This window comes from Primulina huaijiensis, chromosome 1, assembly GCF_012295235.1.
Source record: "Primulina huaijiensis isolate GDHJ02 chromosome 1, ASM1229523v2, whole genome shotgun sequence".
Taxonomy (NCBI): domain Eukaryota; kingdom Viridiplantae; phylum Streptophyta; class Magnoliopsida; order Lamiales; family Gesneriaceae; genus Primulina; species Primulina huaijiensis.
In genome coordinates, this window is record NC_133306.1 from 8156889 (window position 1) to 8179878 (window position 22990).

The 22990-nt window shown below is 36.1% G+C and overlaps 1 protein-coding gene and 1 long non-coding RNA gene across 2 annotated transcripts; one reads left to right on the top strand and one right to left on the bottom strand.

The window, feature by feature from the left end:
* The first annotated feature begins 7181 nt into the window (after nucleotides 1–7181).
* Nucleotides 7182–9377, top strand: LOC140981129 (uncharacterized). The gene has a single exon (XM_073447412.1). It carries the CDS (start codon nucleotides 7428–7430, stop codon nucleotides 9141–9143), a length of 1716 nt encoding a protein of 571 aa, XP_073303513.1. The 5' UTR covers nucleotides 7182–7427; the 3' UTR covers nucleotides 9144–9377.
* A 329-nt stretch (nucleotides 9378–9706) lies between these two features.
* On the bottom strand, nucleotides 9707–10856 carry LOC140981136 (uncharacterized). The gene is made up of 2 exons (XR_012176040.1): nucleotides 10744–10856; nucleotides 9707–10034 (listed from the first exon to the last, which is right to left on the bottom strand). It is a non-coding gene; the product is annotated as an uncharacterized lncRNA (long non-coding RNA).
* Between the last annotated feature and the right edge of the window lie 12134 nt (nucleotides 10857–22990).

The following is a 22990-nucleotide window of genomic DNA, read 5'->3' on the forward strand; positions in this document are numbered from 1 at the left end:
TTAAATATCTATATATATATAATATTATCGATTTTCAATCATGAATTCTTGATATAAAATAGAAAATATCATTTGATTTTAAAATTGTGATGTTACTATCTTATCTAAAAACTGTGGGTTGTTGAGACATTTTGGTAGTCACTCAAAATTGAGTGTCACAATTGACGTTTGAGTTGTATTTTTGGATTTTTGACAATATGTTCGTCAACATATTATTTTTAAGTTAGATTTATCAATATCGTGGGGGGTAAATATGTTTATTACAATATATAAATATTATCATCTTTTTAAATTAATATTCACTTTCATGTTTGATATATTACGAGTCTTGGTAAAATGAGAAACAATAATATCAAGCAAATGAATACACAAAAGTCTGGGGCGAAACCAGAATTATATGGTAGTGGGAATTAATATATAAATTTTTAGTGAATTTATCGATGTTAAGATGCATAACAAATCTTATATCATAATATATAAAATTCAACTTTATAAATGAAATAAATCAAACATATATGAAATATACAAAATTTCATTACATATACAATCAAGTAATTTATTATAATTGTATTTTATTCTACAAAATTTCTTGTCAAACTCAGTGATTGTAAATTTAATATCTATTAAATCAGCAAACTAAAAGAGTGTCAATTAAACTAATTGAGTAACCACATGTTCTTGAATTTCTTAATTAATTTTTTTATCTTGATAATTTGTTTCATTTAATATTTTAAATTGAAAGATATTGTTATTATAAAGACACATTTTTTTTAAATGTTCATAACGACTAAATCACTAACTCATATGGAAAAACATTTATCAACATACTATATTGAAATCATTCTAATTAATTCAGCACATTTGCTGAAAATTTTCTAATTAATTAAGAAAAATTCATCTACAATAATCATATTTAATCTTTTGGACTAACACCATTTATTTCATAAGATATTCATCGTAATTATTTATTTGTATGTTAATCTTTAAATCTAAATTATTATGTATATTGTTTTTCTAAAAATTCTTAAATAATGATTTAATAAATTTATTCGATACTTCAATATTAACATTTTAAAATATATTATTTTTATATTGTATGTGTGCAACACTTCTAATCATGAATATAAAAATTCAATAAAAAATTATAAAAATGAATTATGTAGAACATAAAAAATTACACAATTAATCAAAAGACAGAAAATAAAAACTAAATAATTGTCTATTACCTATAAACTACTAATACCGAATTCTAAAGATTGAAGTCGGTGAGTGTGGAGGCTATTATGTACTAAAAAAATAAAAAAGCTAATGCTTGAATGAGTCACACTGCAAAGTTAGTGAAGTAAAAACGTAGGACAAAGTGAGTTAATAAAAATATTATAATGAGCTAAGTTGAATGAGACTCATATATATAAGTATCTCACTTGGTCTCACCTTATGTTCTGTCACTGTACAAAGCGAAAGTTCATGCACTACAGTGTTCTACATTTTCTTAATTTTTCACTTGATTTAAAATTTAATTTCATCATTTATTGGTCTTTACCAATTAAACATCACAGTTAAACAAAGATTTCACAAAACGATCAATGAAGTAAAACTTTGGTTTTCAGCTTGATCCCCCCAATCATATACACTTTTGATTTGGTTCACAGTTTTAGTTTAGATATAATTGATGGATCAATACTTTTGAACCGCAAATCAAATTGGATTTAAAATTAAGTCGAATTTTTCGAAATTTTCCAGTTTTATATATTTCCATTTATTTGTACACCCTCTGGCTAAACGAACAAGTTGATAATTTGCAGTCGAAAGGCTCGAGCGCAATTTCATAATTACAGTTATGGATGTAAAAAAACCAAACCATTTGTGAGCTATTCGAAACTCGATTCGATAAAAGCTCGTTTGAGCTCGTTTAATGAGGCCTGTTAAGATAAACAAACCAAACTCAAGCTTTACAGTACTCGGCTTGTTAGCTCGTGAACATGTTCGTTGGTAAGTTTATGAGTAATGTTTTAGATGAAAAAATAATAGTTTTGATATTTGATTTATTGATTTTGCATATTATTATTTATGAAATATATAGAAAAATCTATTAAACTTATTTATTATAATAAATTTACAAATTTTAATAAGAATAATATATTTTTCTTTAAATATATAATTTATTTTTTAATTAATTTAATGAAAATTTAAATGTATAATTCATATTTATTAAGCTTGTTTAGGCTCGATAAATGCTTGAATAAGCTCGTGAGCTATGCATATATTCGTTAAATAAAGATCGAGATCGGCTCGATTATAAACGAACCAAGTGTCGGCAAAAGTGGGAGGGGGGACCAGTCAAAGAAATAAAAATAAAACGTGGGCTGCATCTGTTGAACAAAATGAAATTTCGTGGAAATTTCAGAAGACGCGTTTTATACGCGTCTTCACACTGTCAGGGGCTTTATAAATAGAGCTCCCCCCTTCATTCTGAAATCATCCCTTCTTCGAGTTTTCTCTCATCTTATAACATTCTATAATATTTTTGAGGTGTTTGTTCTCCTGTATTAAGAGAGTGTGTGATCTCTTTGGAAACACAGTGAGTGAGTTGTACACCACAAAATATTATAGTGGAAATTTTTTTCATCTTGCCCGTGGTTTTTACCCTAATAATTTTTAGGGATTTTCCACGTAAATCTCGGTGTCCAGTTTATTCTTTATTTTCGTGTTTTATCATCTCAAATTACCGCAAGTGGGACCAACAAGTGGTATGAGAGCCTTGGTTTAAATTTCTTAAAATTCTGAGTATGCTCTGTGGTTGCAGTCTAGACTGATCTTCCACATCAGAAAAGATTTTTTGAGATTTTTTATTTAAGGCGGGATTATTTTGTCCAGTGTTCAACGGAAGCAATTTTATGCTGTGGAAAATAAAGATACAAGCAGTTTTAAGAAAAGAGAATTGCTTGGCGGCTATTGGAGATAGACCGGTGGAGATTACAGATGATGAAAAGTGGAATGAGATGAATGACAACGCTGTTGCCAATCTACACTTGGCTATAGCAGACGAAGTTTTGTCAAGTATCTCTGAGATAAAAACAGCCAAAGTTATNTAGAAAGTCGGCGCAAGAATAAGGAAGACATGTTGGTAACATCGAAGCAGGCAGAGGCTTTACCGATGATAAGAGGAAGATTAATGGACCGTGACTCCAGTGAGAGCCAAAGACGAGGTAGATCAAAGTCGAGAAGTAAGAAGAAAAATATTTACTGCTTTAAATGTGGCGGTAAAGGGCACTTCAAGAAAGAGTGTACGAGTATCGATAAAAGTTCTCAAAGAAATGTGGCCAGTACTTCAGGCAGTGGTGAAATATTATTCAGCGAAGCAGCAACGGTCGCAGAAGGCAGACACAAATTTTGTGACACATGGATTATGGATTCAGGAGCGACGTGGCACATGACTTCTCGGAGAGAATGGTTTGATCATTATGAACCAGTCTCAGGAGGATCTGTATTCATGGGAAATGATCATGCCTTGGAAATCGCTGGGATCGGTACTATCAAAATTAAAATGTTTGATGGCACCATTCGCACCATACAAGAGGTACGACATGTGAAAGGACTGACGAAAAATCTTTTGTCCTTGGGGCAATTGGATGACATCGGGTGCAAAACTCGGATCGAGAACGGGATCATGAAAATTGTGAAAGGCGCGCTTGTGGTTATGAAGGCGGAAAAGGTTGCTGCAAATCTGTATGTACTTTTGGGAGAAACACACAAAGAGGCAGAACTAGCTGTTGCATCAAATGGTTCAGGAGAAGAATTAACAGTGTTATGGCATAGAAAGCTCGGGCATATGTCAGAACGAGGGTTGAAAATTCTCTCAGAACGGAAGCTGTTGTCGGGACTTACAAAAGTGTCACTACCCTTTTGTGAGCATTGTGTTACCAGTAAACAACACAGATTAAAGTTTGGCACTTCTACTGCCATGAGCAAAAGCATATTGGAAATAATTCATTCGGATGTTTGGCAAGCACCGGTTGTATCCCTAGGAGGAGCGAGATATTTTGTCTCGTTCATTAATGATTTTTCTAGGAGATGTTGGGTGTATCCAATCAAGAAGAAATCAGATGTTTTTCAGATCTTCAAAGATTTCAAAGCACGGGTTGAACTTGATTCGGAGAACAAAATCAAGTGTCTGAGGACTGACAATGGAGGAGAATATATCAGTGACAAGTTTGATGCATATTGTCAACATGAAGGCATCAAAAGACAGTTCACAACGGCTTACACATCTCAACAAAATGGAGTGGCGGAGCGGATGAACAGGACCTTGTTGGACAGAACAAGAGCTATGTTGAGGACTGCGGGTCTAGCCAAGTCATTTTGGGCGGAAGCAGTCAAAACCGCTTGTTATATTATCAATCGTTCTCCTTCAGTGGCGATTGATCTGAAGACTCCGATGAAGATGTGGACCGGAAAGCCGACAGATTATTCTCATTTGCATATATTTGGAAGTCCGGTGTACGTTCTGTACAATGAGCAAGAAAGATCGAAGTTGGATTCGAAATCCAGAAAATGTATCTTCTTGGGTTATGCTGATGGAGTAAAGGGGTTTCGCTTGTGGGATCCTACTGTTCACAAGCTTCTCATCAGCAGGGATGTTATCTCGAGGAAGATAAAGTAAAGGGAGACAAAGGCACACTGAGTTCAGAAACTACTATATTTCAGGTGGAAAATAAGATGGATGAAGGTCAAATTTCTTGTGAAGCAGTACCAGAGCACGAAGAACAAGAACATGTTGAGTCTGAAGTTTTCAATGTGAGGCAGTCAACTTGAGACAGAAGACCACCAGGTTGGCTTGCAGATTATATCACTGAAAGCAATATTGCATATTGTCTATTATCAGATGATGGTGAGTCATCGAGTTTCCACGAGGCTACTCAAAGCTCGGATGTATCCTTAGGGATGATAGCAATGCAAGAAGAGTTGGAGGCATTAGACAAGAATAAAACTGGAGATCTTGTTACACTACCACGAGGAAGGAAAGCCATTGGAAATAGATGGGTCTATAAGATCAAGTGTGATGGCAATAACCAAGTGAAGCAGTATCGTGCTAGATTGGTGGTAAAGGGGTATGCTCAGAAAGAAGACATTGACTTCAATGAGATATTTTCTCCTGTGGTTCGGCTTACAACAGTCAGAGTAGTGTTGGTATTGTGTGCGGTGTTTGACCTACATCTAGAACAGCTAGATGTGAAAACAGCGTTTCTTTATGGAGATCTTGAAGAAGAAATTTATATGCTCCAGCCAGAAGGTTTTTCGGAAAAAGGCAAAGAGAACTTGGTTTGCAGGTTGAACAAATCTCTGTACGGTCGCAAACAGGTGCCGAGGTGTTGGTACAAGAGATTTGATTCCTATATCATGAGCCTTGGATACAACAGACTGAGTCTAGATCCTTGTACGTATTTCAAGAGGTCTGGTGATGATTATATCATTTTGTTGTTGTATGTGGACGACATGTTGGTAGCAGGCCCCAACAAAGATCAGGTCCAAGGATTGAAGGCACAGTTGGCTAGGGAATTTGATATGAAGGACTTGGGACCTGCAAACAAGATTCTAGGGATGCAAGTTCACCGAGATAGAAGTAACAGAAAGATCTGGCTTTCCCAGAAAAATTATTTGAAGAAAGTCTAGCAACGCTTCAACATGCAAGATAGCAAGCTAATATCGACCCCTCTTCCTGTTAACTTCAAGTTATCCTCCGAGATGTGTCATAGCAGTGAAGCAGAGAGGATGGAGATGTCTCGAGTACCATATGCATCAGCAGTGAGAATTTTGATGTTCGCCATGATCTGTACAAGACCGGACATTGCTCAAGCAGTGGGAGCAGTTAGTCGGTATATGACGAATCTTGGACGAGAGCATTGGAGCAATGTTAAGAAGATCCTTAGATACATTAAGGGTACCTCGAATACTGCATTATGTTATGGAGGATCGGATTTTACACTCAGGGGCTATGTTGATTCAGATTATGCAGGTGATCCTGATAAGAGGAAATCTACTACTGGTTATGTGTTTACACTTGCAGGGGGAGCAGTAAGCTGGGTGTCAAAACTGCAGACAGTTGTGGCGTTATCTACCACAGAGGCAGAATACATGGTAGCTACTCAAGCTTGCAAGGAGGCAATATGGATTAAAAGGTTATTGGAAGAGATCGGGCACAAACAAGAAAATGTTTATTTGTTTTGTGACAGTCAGAGTGCCTTGCACATCGCAAAGAATCCAGCCTTTCATTCCAGGGCGAAACACATTGGAGTACAATTTCACTTTGTGCGGGAAGTAGTAGAAAAATGAAGCGTGGATATGCAGAAGATCCATACAAAGGACAACATAGCTGATTTTATGACCAAGCCAGTGAACATTGACAAATTTGAGTGGTGTAGATCCTCAAGTGGTCTTGCAGAAACGTAAGCAGCAGGGAATGACAAGATTGAAAGGATGTGTGGAGATGTGTTTGATTCTCAATCAAATCTCCAAGTGGGAGAAATGTCGGCAAAAGTGGGAGGGGGGACCAGTCAAATAAATAAAAATAAAACGTGGGCTGCATCTGTTGAACAAAATGAAATTTCGTGGAAATTTCAGAAGACGCGTTTTATACGTGTCTTCACACTGACAGGGGCTCTATAAATAGAGCTCCCCTTCATTCTGAAATCATCCCTTCTTCGAGTTTTCTCTCAACTTATAGCATTCTATAATATTTGTGAGGTGTTTGTTCTCCTGTATTAAGAGAGTGTGTGATCTTTTTGGAAACATAGTGAGTGAGTTGTACACCACAAAATATTATAGTGGAAATTCTTTTCATCTTGCCCGTGGTTTTTACCCTAATAATTTTTAGGGGTTTTTCACGTAAATCTCGGTGTCCAGTTTATTCTTTATTTTCGTGTTTTATCATCTCAAATTACCGCAAGTGAGACCAACACCAAGCTCAAACATTCAAGAGTTCAGCTCAGCTCGACTCGACTCGACTCGACTCGATTACATCCCTAATTACAGTGGTATAAAATAAAAGATACCGTATTCTAAGTTTTACCGGAGAGGGGACAGCACTTGGCCAAGTGTTGAAATGCCTAATTTTCTTTTATTTTCCAGTTTTTTTTATATTTATATATAAAATTTAAGAAACTAGTTTTGGCAACTCTAAATATAAAATTCGATAAAGTAATCCACAATGGAATGGGAGGCTGAAACAAGTTCACTCAAAGAGGGAGAGACCGCAGGTGAAGATTAGAGGACTCGGCTCATTTATAATTACCCTTTGCTTTAATTTATGCTGCGGCTGAATCGCTCGAATTTTTCAGTTGACACGCCCGGTTGCTTGATTCTTCTCATGAGAGAAAGAAACTACTATCAAATTCAAGATTTTTTGAATTAAAGAGTTTCTTGATTTCATGGCTATTCTCTTGCATTCATCGTCTCCTATAGCCAAACCATCCTCAGAAAATGGAGGAAAATCTTCTGGGTTTCGAGCCCAGGCTCCCAAATTTCAATCTTTCCCACTTAGTAATGGCTTTTCTAAAGTATTGTCTTCAACCCAGATAGCCATTGTTCCGAAAGATAGTGTTTTTACTCTGCCCAATTGGAGGTCTGGTAGGAACGACATAAAAACCAGAGAAGTTAGGCTGAACGACGCTTTCCTGTATTTGGAGTATATGGTAGGGAAAGGCCACAAGCCTGACGTTGCTAATGCCACTCAGCTTTTGTATGATCTTTGTAAGTTCAATAAGTTAAGAAAAGCTACTAGAGTTATGGAGATGATGGTTAGGTCCGGTAGTATTCCGGATGCGGCTTCGTATTCATGTTTGGTTGATCATTTGTGTAAGAGGGGGAGCGTTGGACATGCTATGCAGCTAGTCGAAAAAATGGAGGAATATGGGTACCCTACTAATATAGTTACTTGTAATTCTCTTGTTAGAGGGCTTTGTATGCGCGGAAATTTGCATCAAAGTTTGCAGTTTGTGGAAAGATTGATGCAAAAGGGATTGGTCCCTAATGCATATACTTATTCAATCTTGCTTGAGGCTGCATACAAAGTGAGTGGAGTTGATGAAGCTAGGAGATTGTTAGATGATATTATTTTGAAGGGTGGGAATCTGAATCTGGTGAGTTATAATGTTATATTGACTGGTTTGTGCAAAGAAGGTAAAATTGAGGAGGCAATGCAACTTTTTCGTGATTTGCCCGAAAAGGGATATAACCCTAACGTTGTGAGCTATAACATCTTGTTGAGAAGCTTGTGCCACGAGGGACGCTGGCAAGAGGCGAATGAGCTTCTTGCAGAGATGGTAGGGGATGATCGTTCACCATCTCTAGTGACATATAATATACTGATTGGTTCACTTTCACTTCATGGTCGAACCGATCAGGCTCTCGAAGTTTTGGACGAGTTGTTTAGAGATGGCCGGTTCCAACCCAATGCTACAAGTTACAACCCTGTCATTGCTTCGCTTTGCAAGGAAAAGAAGTTAGATTCTGTTGTCAAGTGTCTAGACCAAATGGCATATAGAAACTGTAGCCCAAATGAGGGTACATACAATGCTCTAGCCAGGCTTTGTGAGGAAGGAATGGTTCAAGAAGCATTCTCAATCATACAGAGTTTGAGAAATAAACAGGACTCCACAATTCACGACTTTTACAGAGCGGTGATCACGAGTTTATGCAGGAAAGGAAACACTTATTCAGCATTTCAGTTACTTTATGAAATGACTTTGTGTGGTTTCAACCCTGATTCTTACACGTATTCTTCACTTATTAGAGGACTGTGTATTGAGAGAATGCTTTGTGCTGCCATGGATGTGCTTAGAGTCATGGAAGAGTACGGCCACCGCCCCGGTGTTGACAATTTCAATACACTCGTTCTTGGATTGTGCAAATGTGGAAGAACAGATATATCTATTGAGGTGGTTGAAATGATGATTGAAAAGGGATACCTTCCTAGTGAGGCTACCTATACCATTTTGATTGAAGGGATTATTCACGAAGATGAAAAGGAGCTGGCCGGAGCGGTTTTGAAGGAGCTGAATGTCAAGCGAGTCGTGAGTCGGAATACGGTGGATAGGCTCACCATGCAATATGATCTTGAAGGATTGGTTATGCATATGGGATGAAAGCGAGATGATAAACAATAGAGTCGAAACAATAGCGATTTTATGATGCTCTAGCGGGATCAAGGGGTTGAAGTACTTACGGTGGAATGGGAGTTGTGTATGATCTTTGTATCACTAAAGGATAGGAGGGTGATGAGAGGTTTGATTGACAATTCATTTGATGACAACCTCTTCGTTTACGTTTTGATGGGAGCGGCAAATCGTCAAATGATAAAGTATTTCGATTTGAATTTCCTTGAAATGTTGACGTTTCTAACATTTAAATTTTTGACATCACATTTAAGTTACCCCTCGTCAAGATGACAAGACGGAGGGCTTGTTTTCCATTATGTATGATGTGCCATAATTGTTGATAATTTTCAATTCATGATTATGAAGGCCAAATAATTAGAGGAGCAAGAATTCTCAAAATGAAGAAACCAGCATCATTGTTGACTGAAACAAGTGATTGAGCTAAAGTAACAAAATAAATTCAAAGGCTACAGCAGAAATCCGTGAAGCTCTGACAACCAAAGATACCAAATAAATACTTAACAAAAAGAAAACGTATGTAACCGAGTAGATTAAACATAATCCTCTGCAACCTGCGTTAACCATTAATAAAAACACTTCCAACGAGCTAACTCGTCGAAACAGAGTTCAAAATCCACAAAACTAGAACACTTAAAACTAGAAATTTTCCAGAAAAATATCACAAACTACAGAAATAAATAGCAGGAAAGTTCTTCTACAAAACTTCCTCGAAAGCATCATAGTTGCCAGGCAGCAGATGAAAAATGAGCTTGCTTATCCCAAAAGAAGCACCTCCAACTCCACGTTTATCTTCTACTTGGATCTCTGTCTCATCTTCCTGCGCTTCCTCTTCAACCTCCTCATGCGCTTCTTCTTCCACTATAGAAACATTAAATTGAATTTCAAATTCAAAAATAAAAGGGAAAACAAATTTAACAAAATCCAAACAAGCTTTTTTATACTTTATTGAAGAACCTTCTTCATTATCTCAACAAAGTTAATATTCAAGCAAAAAAGTAAACAACAGACTCAAAATTTAAATTCGATCAAAGTGTTAAATATGCCATCACAAACAGAGCTCCCAAGTCCTTACTCACACTAGTACGCAACAAATCCCACAATCCACAACCAATAAACACTAACAATAATTTTAAAGGGTTAGGGATCATATAAACTGTTGTACAGCGTATTTCAATTTGTCCAGTGCCACAAAGAAATCAGTAATTCACAAGCTCTTCCTTTTTATTTTTTTTAATCAAGTTCCAAGAAGAATGAGCCCTTCCATAATCATTATTTAAATCGAACATCATGAATATTGCTTAAAAAGGTATAACCATTATATGCAGGACAGAGCATAACCAAACACCAAAAACCAAGACATAATTTTTCGTTAATAAAAAAAAAAAGAGTAATCACAAATTCACGTACATACTCGTCCAGTAGGAGTCAAAGTAAACAATCGGTGTGATAAAATAAACGAAACAAGAAAAGAAGAAGCATTAGCTAGAAAAACAAAATAAAAGATTTACTTGAAGGAAACTACGCTAATTGACTACGATTCATAACCAAACGAAGAGGATGAGCCTACTTTAGCCCTCATATCGACAAAATTTCCGAAGCTCGATTCGAAATCCCCCAATAATCTAGTTCAAGTGGTATCAACTCAAACCGACTAAACCTTAAATTTGGAAGGAGTACATCCAATATTCCAGCTTCGGCTTACTATGAAACTTAAAAAATGTTGGCAAAAACTTGTGTGAGACGGTCTCACGGGTCGTATTTGTGAGACGGATATCTTATTTGGGTCATCCATGAAAAAGTATTACTTTTTATGCTAAGAGTATTACTTTTTACTGTGAATATGGGTAGGGTTGACTCGTCTCACAGATTAAGATCCGTGAGACGGTCTCACATGAGACTCACTGAAAAATGTCTCACTTCTAAGAAAATAATTATACATTTTGAATGTTGATAACTAAAGTCCATTTAGTTGGAGAAATGAAAGGATTAAATTTTTAAAAAAACACTTAAAAAATATTTTTTTAGAAGATATAATTTCTAGTTTTTGGAATTTTGCATATAGTTATATTTTGAACGTCAAAATCACTTCTGTTTATTTTAAAATAAAATCAAATACAAACTAGACTTATTTAAATGTTTATTTAAGTTACAATTTCAATATCAAATTGACTATCATCTATCAATATGNTGGGTAAATTGATACCTACAAAATAATAAAAAAATAAAAAGTTTTTTTTTTAAATAATAAATTATATCTTCTATACTACAAGATACAAAATGTTAGGGTGTTTTGTTTTTTAACCACTGTCAACTATTTAATTAAGAAAATGACTTTCTCATGTGTATTTCAAATACATATAAAGATGTTATTTTCTTAAATAAATAGTTGATCGAAATTATTTAACAAATTTTTCCTGCAAATGTTGAGGTTTGGTGGTCCGACTTGTGACAACAATAATGTTTACCAAAATTTCCAAATCAACCTACAAGAAGTAAGATTTTTTCCATTTAAAAAAAAAAAAAATCGATCCTACTCTGAAGCCTAGCTGACGAACCTTTTTTTCCCTGTCTTGTGCTTTACGTAACTTTGGAAGAGGGGAAAAAAAGAGTCTTTTCTTTTATTTTGGCAGATGAATAAGTTGTTATGGGTTTAAAAGTGCTAAAAGTTTAATAAAAGTGCTAATTTAACTCTTAAAAGTGCTACTAAAGTTTTACGGTGTGTTTAGATATATAAAAATAGGGATTTGAAATTAAAATTTGATATGGATTTTAAATCCATGGAATTGGAAATTTTTTTATGTGTTTAGCAAAGATTTAAAATAGATTTAGGAAATTGATTTGACAATTAAATATAATATTCCTTTTATTAAAAAAATTTTGTATTGTTTATTTTTAATTAAAAAAATATTCCTTTTATTAAAAAAAATTTGCATTGCTTATTTTTAACTTTTTTTCAAAATAATATTTATATAAAAAAAATTCATGCACTAGAAAAGAACGAGACTTAGATCATATCTGATCTAATTAGTAGGAAAAAGGTCGATGGGTTGCAATTGGTTTTTCATTGTCAAACACAACTCAGATGGAAGTATCAACACATTTAAAACTCGTTTGGTGGCCAAAGGATTTACACAATCTTATGGAATCGATTTCAATATGTCTTTGTCAACACAACTTCTCGCTTCTCAATTCGGCAGATAAGATCAACAATATGCCTGTTTTGAGTATGTTGAAGTTCGGAGATCTGACTTTACATATCCATAATTTTGAGCACTCCAGTAATCCGTTCAAAAATATTTTTCTTGAAAAGATCAAGATCCAGAGAAGATGTCATCTAATCTTCCCTATGTCTAGTGATACCATTATGCATATTCACCAGTGATTGATGAATGAAATATATTCCATCAAATGTGGAAATTATGGATCATATCCTTGATCTTGATCTATGAAATTTGGAGGTGAGATTGGTGGAGAAGTGTGTGTCAGTTCAAGTGCAGGTGGTTCTTGTTATGTGTGATTGGATGTAGGTATTTGTGGTTCAGGGTCATCAATGATCTGTTTTGTTGGTATCTCATCATCTTCTTATCGAGCATGTAGCTTTTGTAGAATAATGATGGAAGGAATTTGAAACATGTTTTTAAGTAGCTCATCAATTGATAGGCGTTGAATTGAAGATGCTGCATTTGTATGATTTGTTGTATCGATCTGCTGACGAGGTGAGACACATGCCTGTTATGTTGGAGATGCAATGTCAGAATTGGGATCCGTTATTACTACTGATTGTCGTGATATGAGCTAAAGGGAAATATAATTTTCATATTAAATTTATTTCTCAAGATATATTCTTCCTTGTTGATATGATATTTAATATTTAATTATGGTTTTGCCTTTCTAGATAATTATGTTAAGATTTTATTGTGATATAATTTTTTCCTTAAATTTAATTTTCTATTGATAAGATTATGTGGAATATTGGGTTTTACCTTTCTAGATATTATATTTATGATAAAGATCTTCTAGATATAATATTTATGATAATGATTTAATGAGATATATATGGTATTAATGTTTATAAAGAGTTTTTTTCTAAAAAAACTCTTACTTTCCTTGTGAAATATGTTTCTTTGTGGAGATAAAAGTCTATATCTATAAATAAGATATCAAGGACATCATTGAGCTTCCTTCCCTCTTGATCATACACATATACATGCACTTGTGCGCGCCGTGGGATGTCAGAGAAATAATTCTTCAAAGGCGTTGCTGTTGTGAAGAGTGCATATACCGCGTGTTGCCTTGAATGTTGGAAACATCTCAGACAACATCCGTGACGAAGTTGGCTGAAGATAGTTTTGTTGCTCCAAGTTTTTGGCTCACGTTTTTGCTTTCTTGAATACGTTTTTTTTTCTGGTTATTTGTTTTAGAAAGCGTTTATTTTATCAACTTGTTGAGGAAATTGATTTTTGTGAAAATCACTAGTGATAAGTTTTTGTAAACAGTTTGGTTTTCTAGTGATTAATTTTTGCCTCGAGGCACCGCACAAGTATTTATACTTGTGCATATTTAATCTTGTCCATCCTATTTATTTAAAATCGATTTGTGTTACAAACTTTAATATTCCGTTGCATGTTGTCTTAAATGTTGTAACATTTGACACAATACTTAATTCTGATAAAACACAAATTTACGATTTTACTATACTACTGATTGATTTAATTACATCTGTCGAACAATAAATCCTTACAAGTGGTATCAGAGCATACTCTTGATATACTAAGTGCTGATTCTGGTTTTTGTTTTGTTTGAAAGAAATATTTAAATGGACACCTCTTTAACTGAACTGTTGACAGAAAAACGTTGGCTGCAAGTGAATCTTTTAGGTGTTGCCACATCTAGGCGCAACACGTGTTCAAAATCAGTTTGTTTAAAATCTACATCTTCTGAAAATTCGAGTGTAGATGATGAATTGAAAGCTGATGATAAAGAAATCACTCTTGAGAGTGTACAAAAGCTTTATGAGGAGTTGTATGCCGATTGGACCAAAAGAAACAAGCTTAACTCAACTCTCATGAAGGAGAACACCGAACTAAAACCCGTGGTTGCCAAACTTGAAGTAATCCCAAGCAAAAAAGACCTAGAACTAGGCAAGACCAAGGATGAGCTTCAAAAGGCAACTGAGACTTTGTCCAAATTCAATTCAAGCACATCCAAGCTTGATTCCATACTTTTGATGGAAAGAGATGACAAGGAAGGCTTATGTTTCAAAGATAGTGTGTTTGAGATTGGTGAATCATCCAATTCGACTGTTTTTGTGAAGGGAAAGGGTGATACATCTCCATAACCACAATCCAAGTCACCAATCAAAAGCTCTCCACCGACAATACAACCTGCTGCACCTATTCCTACGAAGAGAAAACGCAGGTATGTATGTTATTACTGTTTTAAACCTGGACATATCAGGCCCTACTGCTTTAAACTCAGGGATGACTGCTCGAATCGAAAGACGAGTCGGATGTTGTCCCAAATGTTGTCCAACACTTCCCGCAACACCTCCCACCATCGATTTACGGTAAGACAAATTTGGGTACCAAAGATAAAAACTCACTGTAATGTTGTCTATACTTTGTTAAAAACTAATACTGCAGGTCATTGGTATTTTGATAGTGAAAGCTCACGCCATATGATAGGATCACGAGAATATCTCACCGATTATGTTGAACAAAAATGTGGTAGAGTAACTTATGGAGGAGGAGCTAAAGGAAAGATTGTTGGAAAGAGAATATTGAATGTTGAAAGACTACCAAAGCTCCACAATGTGCTTCATGTTGAAGGATTAAATTCAAATCTTATAAGCATAAGCCAATTGTGTGATGATAATGTGCATGTCAAGTTTAATAAACATACCTGTGAATGTAGATTATTTACGATCGATTGACGTAAATTCTTTGTGTTGGTTTTTCTGTTTTGCTCTTGTTCAATCTTTATTTGTGCATGGTGTTAAAGTCCTCGACATAACAGTTAAAGTCCTGGTTTATACCTTTAAGAACCTGCGTTAACATTGTGAACAAAGAATATATCATAGATATAAAGTCTAGATTCACAACAAGAATTGGATGTTCTTCTGGTGAATATTTCGAATATCATACAATGTTATATACCCAATACAAAACTTTGTTGGTTTCTGTGAATTTATCCTCTATTTTCTCATTCTATCTGTTTTACAATTACCAATATCCAAGAAAATTTTGTTATTCGATTATGCTTTATAAATAATTCCTGATCTGCAACACATCTCTCCTCGATGGATATTAACGTTCGTGTATTTCTAGACATGGGAAAATGAAATTTTTACCACGTCGAGTTTGTTAATGTGGTGGTTAGAAAACGAGTTCATGCCAACAGTTTCTTAGTTTTTCGTGTTAACTTTATTTGCTTCTGTATGAGGTTGGAGTTGAATTTTTATGTATTCTATGTTTGGTGAAAGGCATTTGTGTATGAAGTAGTATTTTGTGGTTTCACCCCAGTTTTGGAGTTGAGTGCTAGGAATTTTATATTCCTCCTGAATTGCCTTTCATATTTCTGATGATGGGGACTAGTTTCTTGTTCCAAAAGATTGAATAATTTCTTGAAAGTTATAGCAACTCAAACTGACCATTTTTTTCCGTGCATATGTTGTTATGTAAATACAAATATGTTCATAAGCATGTTGTGCGTCTATGTCTGACACCAACCATCCCACACCTAGGCATAGAATTCTCTCGGGGTTTCGGCTTACGCAAGTGTTGGGATGCAACCAAAGTCCCACATTGGAAGATCTAGAGAAAGATCATGGATTAATAAAGATGGAATGATACCTCCATTGGTATGAGGCCTTTTAGGTGGTTCCAAAAGCAAAACCATGAGGGTTAAAAACCCAAAGTGGACAATATCATACCAGTGTGGAGATATCCGGATTCCATTGATCCTAACAAGTGGTATCAGAGCCATGGTCTAGATCGAGCCGTGTGAGTAGAATCCTCGATACCTAAACGAAGGAGGTGAGGGCTCCCTGTAAAAATCTTTGATTAAACTCTCGAGGTGGTTTATGCTCCTAGTATTCATGTAAGGCGTGCGCTCCAACGCAGTGAAGTGGAGTAACTTCGATTGGAGGACGAATAAGGCTTGAGGGGAGGCTCGGACCATGAGAATAATAGTGGAACTTCGTTTGAGGAGAGGATTATTGGGATGCAACCAAAGTCTCACATTGGAAGATCTAGAGAAAGATCATGGATTAAAAAAGATGGAATGATATCTCCATTGGTATGAGGCCTTTTGGGTGGTTTCAAAAGCAAAATCATGAGGGTTAAAAACCCAAAGTGGACAATATCATACCAGTGTGGAGAAATCCGGATTCCATTGGTCCTAACAACAAGTTTAACTGTTTGACTTTTAAAAATATTATGGATGAGATGCGGATAACAATAAAGATTTTCATAATCTGCTATCAACTTCTACCCAGCAGGAAACTCATTGGGCCTTACTGGACTCTTCGGCTGTACTGGGACCTGTTTTGGAAACTCTTCTGCTGCTTGATAGATTATCATTCCTACAGGAACAAGGCGACTTGCTTGTAGAAGTTATGATGCCTATATTTAACCATGTTTTATCTCCTAGAAATGTATCTTTGGTTGCGAAAAAACTACGAAATCATCTTTCATAACAAGTTTTCGTGAATGGCAATCACATTGTTCCTATATCTGTTACAATAATCAGGTGCTTAACATGCACATGAAGAAAGGCCATTGGTACTCAGTAGCTGAGAAGAGTTGTTGGATGCTCTTGTAAGATTTGGTTAACAAAAGAGTTTATTTACAAATTTTTCTTTTCCTTGTTTGAGGATCACGTGATGGCATATTTTATAAAGATATTATGCATTGAATTATATGTATGCCTTTTCTAAGGAGAGAGATTGAGACATAATTTATAGTGAACAGAGAGAAATATGTTCATAGCAGAAATGATGTCAACTATTTATTTTATGGCTTTTATATTTGTTGAGGGAAGTGTCTCCCAAATGGAAGGCACGTGAGGGCCCTGTGATTGAGATGAGCCAAGGATAAGAACTGAGTGATTGACAGTTGCAACAACTTAAAACCAACCAAGGTGTACCAGTAATAAAGGAGGGAAAGCTTGAGTTGGGTCAGAAGATATAAATATATCGTGATGGCTCTCGGAAAGGAAAAATTACAAGGAAAGGCCCTACAATCATAAAGGGAGAGAAGGATAGTGATTGCAAAAAAGAGAGAACCTGTGAGAAGTGTGTGAATCTTCTTTTCTGTAAATTTCTACTTTGTACTTCGGTTGAGTTGAATAAAAAGACTTTGTGCTATTCTCCCGTGGACGTAAGCCGAAAGGCTGAACCACGTAATTCTTGTGTGTTTCTAAATTTCGTGAATTGCTGCATGTGTTCGAGATTGAAACCATCTGGTGCAGATTGTCATATCTGGTTAATTCAACAAGTGGCGCCGTCTGTGGGAATCGAAGCCACGACACGACACGAAGAACGATCAAGAAGATGGGATCAATGAAATTTGACATCGAAAAGTTCACAGGGAAGAACGATTTTGGCCTGTGGAGAATCAAAATGCAAGCAATCCTAATACAACAAGGTCTGGAGGAAGCATTAAAAGGAGAATAAGCCATGACGGGTGATCCAAAAGAAAAGACCCAAAATCTTGCGAAGGCACAAAGCACAATCAATCTGTGTCTCGGAGACAAACCTTTGCATGAGGTCTCCAGAGAAGCATCAGCAGCATCTATGTGGACCAAACTCGAATCACTCTACATGACTAAATCACTCGCCAACAGGTTGTACATGAAACAAAAGTTATACTCGTTCAAGATCATTGACTAGAAGAACATCTCTGAGCAGATTGATGAGTTTATCAAGATCTTTGTGGGGACCCGGACGCTAATCCATGTCTTAATCATTATTAACGTCAAATAACAATTAAGAAAAATGGGACTAAAAATTTTCTTTTTTTTATTATGAATGCGGAAAAGTAATGTAATCTAGTTAATATACATATCAGTATAAAAGTACAACATATGTACTACATATATCTATCTCAACTAGGTTCAGCATCTATACATCAAGGGATGAATCCTACTCTGCTTCTGGGCCCGGATCTCCACGCTAACTATACTCACTCATCCTCTTCCTGATCCTGATCCTGTCCCACCTGTTGTCAAGCACACATACAAACAAGACAACAGCCGGATAACTCTGGTGAGAATTACATTCCCAGTATAAATCATATATACATGCATTTCATATAACAAGTGTAAAAGCATGAAACAGATATTCATAACATGTATCAAAATCAGAAACAATTCAATGCAACTCTGAATCACACTCCGTGACTTATAGACTCTGACTCGACTCGTCCTAATCTAGGGATCCCGATCGGAATAAGAACATACACCCACCTATACTCCCGATCAGGGTGGTGGTATGTTCTTATTCACGGACTTTGGCCCTTTCCATATCGAACATCAGTAATAGAAGAAACTCCAATTCTATCCACTTCGATATGACCAAACATCAGGTGTCTTGACCTATCCGTCGCAGACTAGGCACATCCGCCCAACTAGGCATATCTGCCCTGACACTTCTGCCAATCATTGCTCTGTGACAATGTGCAATGGCCCAGTGACGATTCCATCACTATCAGGCACCTCTGTCACGAGATCAATCGTCTACGACTAGGCGCATCCGCCTATGACTCAATGCATGAATCAATAAAACAAACATATCAATCTCATTCAATTACAAATATCAATGCAATAAGAAGAAGTATGTGATTTTGGGAAACTCAAGTCGAATCTAACTCGAGTTGTGCAATCCCGCATCAACATCAATTTATACCTTTGTCTTCTCGGTCTGACGAAGTCGAAGTCTCTAATTCAAATCTGTCCATACTCAATCTGGCAATGACAATATCGAATAGGCACAATTCAATAGTCAACTCAACTCAGATATGTTCTGATTAATACTTAATCTAATTCAATATCGACAGTATAACGATATAGTCTCGATATCCCCGTCAACTCAGACAACAATAGATATCAACAACAAACCATAATCAATAGCCAAACTAATCCATAATCTCATAAATCTGAATAATCTCAATTCAATATCTGAAAAACCATAATAAATTCATAACCAGTCTGTTCTTCAATATGTTCTCGATTATACGATGTCTAACATGTCAAGAACCTCATATATGAATCATATCCGATTCTGACAATACCATAATTTCAGATCATATCAGAAATGAATAAAACTTACGTCCTTGTGTAGCCATTATCGAGAGGAGTACAGTACTGTATCCGGATCGCAAATCAGACGGGCGGATCTTGAACAAGCAAATTTCTACGAAATAAAAGGCGTAAGGATTTTCTTCAAAGCTATCGGTTTTCCTTCTTTGAAATATGAGAAAATGAAACATTATATATATATATATATATATATATATATCATGTTGCATGGTGAACCAAGTGTCGATTTTCCCTTCTGCATGACTCGTGCATATGCGCGCCCAAGCCCCGCGCATATGCGCGAGGCCTACTGTCTCGGCAGATAACCTTCTCGACAGCTCGCGCATATGCGCGCCCTTCATCCGGTCATACGTCTCACATCTCCGCGCAACTCGCGCATATGCGCGAGGAGTCTTCTGCCACTGTTGCGCATATGCACGGCTCCTTGTCGCGCATATGCGCGAGGTGTTCTGTCCTCGCATGTATTTCGTGTTTTCTTCCGTCTTTCCCAGTCTTATCCTTTCTGTCTATAATTACATCAATTATCACCAAATCATTTCAGATTACGGTAATCAAAATCTTGGGCCTTACATTCCTCCCCCCTAAGATATGATTTCGTCCCCGAAATCACCAGCAATCATATCAGATAAAGAAAGAAATGTATAACAAAATCAATCAAAAACCCATATCAGTGAAATAACTCTGGACATTGCTACCTCATATCAGACTCAGTCTTCCAGGTAGATTCTTCGATGCCCTGACGACTTTGTTGTACTTGCAACAGCGAAATAGTCGTCGTACTGAATTCTCTTTCTTTCACGGATTTCCGATTCCAATCTGGAATAATAATTCAAGAAGCATAATCTCATAATGCAGCTCGAAGTAACTTAGATAAAATCAATCTCAAAAATACTGGCTATACAATATCCGGATATACCAATCAACAGCTCATAACAAACCACACTATCATCTGCTGTCAATCTATTCAATCCCAGTCAATTCCAATATCCAACCTTCTGTCTCAAATACCAACGGTCATCATCCGACGTTGGCATATTTAGTCTGTCTATTCTGAGCTGTCTTCATTTTCTTCCGACCGAATTAGTTTCAATTCCTTTGTCATATCTCTGATCCTATCAAGTCTAATCTCAGGTACCTCAGAGATATTATCTCCATACGAAGAAAATCTGCAGTTCTCACTGTACAATGTCTCGAATGAAGCTATCTTAATACTCATCTGATAGCTATTTTTGTATGATAATTCTCAAAGTGACAATGAATCTTGTCAACTAGTGCTAAAATCACGCACTAAAACTTCACGGATATCCTCCAGGGTCTGGATCATCCGTTTTGACTATCCGTCAATCTGTAGATGATATGTGAAAAAGCTTGTTGTATAATCTGCCAAAAGTACGAAAGCAACTGAAAATCACGGTCTGATATACTCAATTTTGGCGCTCTGTGCAATTTGACTACTTTTCTGACATACAACTCAGTCGTCTGGTCATGACTGTACATCTTCTTGTACAAAATAACATATACAGATTCGAGCAATCTGTCAATCACAATCATATCACATCACAGTCTTGAACATATTGCGATAGTTCCATCACAAAATCCATAGAAATGTACTCCCATTTCTATTCAGGAATCAATAATTTTTATAACCAATCTCCTGGTTCCTCTCATTCTCTCCTATTGGTGGCCAATATAGACATCTCAGTACAAATTTTGCCACAACTAATCTTATCTGTTTCTATCAAAACTATCTTTTAGAATTATCAGTTGTGCACTTCCAATCATATCTGTCATTTCAAATTCAAATATTCGGCCCAACCAAGTCGATTAGTCACATACTATACAGTATCACATACCTGATATCTAATTGATACTCTGCTCTAATCATCAAAATCATGTTCTGAACATTCTGATCAAATTTCTGAACTACTTTAATTGGCAAAATCCGCTCTAATATAATTCACACCGTATAGAGTCCCAACGATATGTAATCTGTATCAAATACTGATTTAAAAGATAACAAGCCTCAAGCAGATTTAATACAACAATCGTATATAATATCCTGCTAAATTCATGCAACCACGAATTTCTGACACTGATGTCGTTCTCATCCAACTGATCACGGCTTCAACTGTGCTAAAATCAGTTGGTATACTATCTTCGGATATCAACTATCCTGAATACAATCTATCTCAATCAAGATGCACCTCTCAACAATTTCTGTATACACATCTCAGTTCTCAGAATATTCAATGCGCTTTTTCACATATTCGATTCAGTCAGGCATATGCTCCGAATATAACCGAATATCATAGATAAAACAAGCATCAAATTATCAAAATACTTCTAAACATAAGGTTCATCAACCCATAAACATAACTGAAGTATTTCAAAGAGAAACACTCAATTTGATGTAACTCTCGGCCAGTACTCTTCTAACTGATCTTTCAATTCTTGCAATTTACTCAGTATCCTTCTGTACAGAGTTCTAGAACTAAGAACAGTACCTGGTAATGAGTCAAAGCTGGAATCAATCTTCCTGACATAAGGCAAACCCGGAATCTCATCTGGAAAGACTTTAGCAACTTTCCTACTACTGGCAAATCAGTCAACGATACGCTCAATTTCAGTAAATCAACTGAATCGATAAGGAATCACTCCGTTCCTTTCGATAATCATCAAGTCATGAACATCACATATATCAAAGGTATTTTAAATCTAGAATCCTTACCGTAGCATGTTCAATCTTTGGCCATTTCAGGTCCGAATCTTACCATTTCCTGGAAATAGGATGTGATAGCTCTGTACTTGGTCAACATATCAGTATCAATAATGCGGTCAGAATTAGACAACACCAGTACAATACAAGCTAACTCAATCTCATTTTCATTCTACTGCAGTAGATGATGTTTCACAGAATTCACCGATATCAACTTTTCCCCAAAAGGTAAAAAGATAATTACGACAGTAAATACAGACCCGACAGATAAAGCATATATCAATGCAATACATTCAGAAATCATGTATAGGATGTATTAGTGTCTCTCAATATATACACAAAATAATCACCAAAGAACAGTTACCTGCCACTATATCATCAAGTGCATCCTGGGTCTGTTCCTCGGTTAATACAACCAGATGATTCTGCTCCATGAGATCTCCGGGAACCTCTCTGTGGACAAACTCTAGCAAAATGTCCCTGCTATCTACAGATATTACATCTACCAGTCACTCCTTGGCATTGCTCCGTGGGATGTCTCCCTCCGCAAGTTCTGCAATAAATCCCCGTATAATTCGAGCTAGAACCACTGGAGCTAGATGAACCGCTTCCTAACTTCTTGAACTGTTTCTTTCGAGCTTTCAACTGTTCTTTCTTTCCACCACTGCTGTTGCCACTCTCGATTCTGGGAGGCAGTTGTTGTGGTCTCGGTGCTAGAAGAACATACGAGGCTTTTTTTGTCTCATCAGAACTGTTTCTGCTCTTCTGGCTCTGTTCAGTG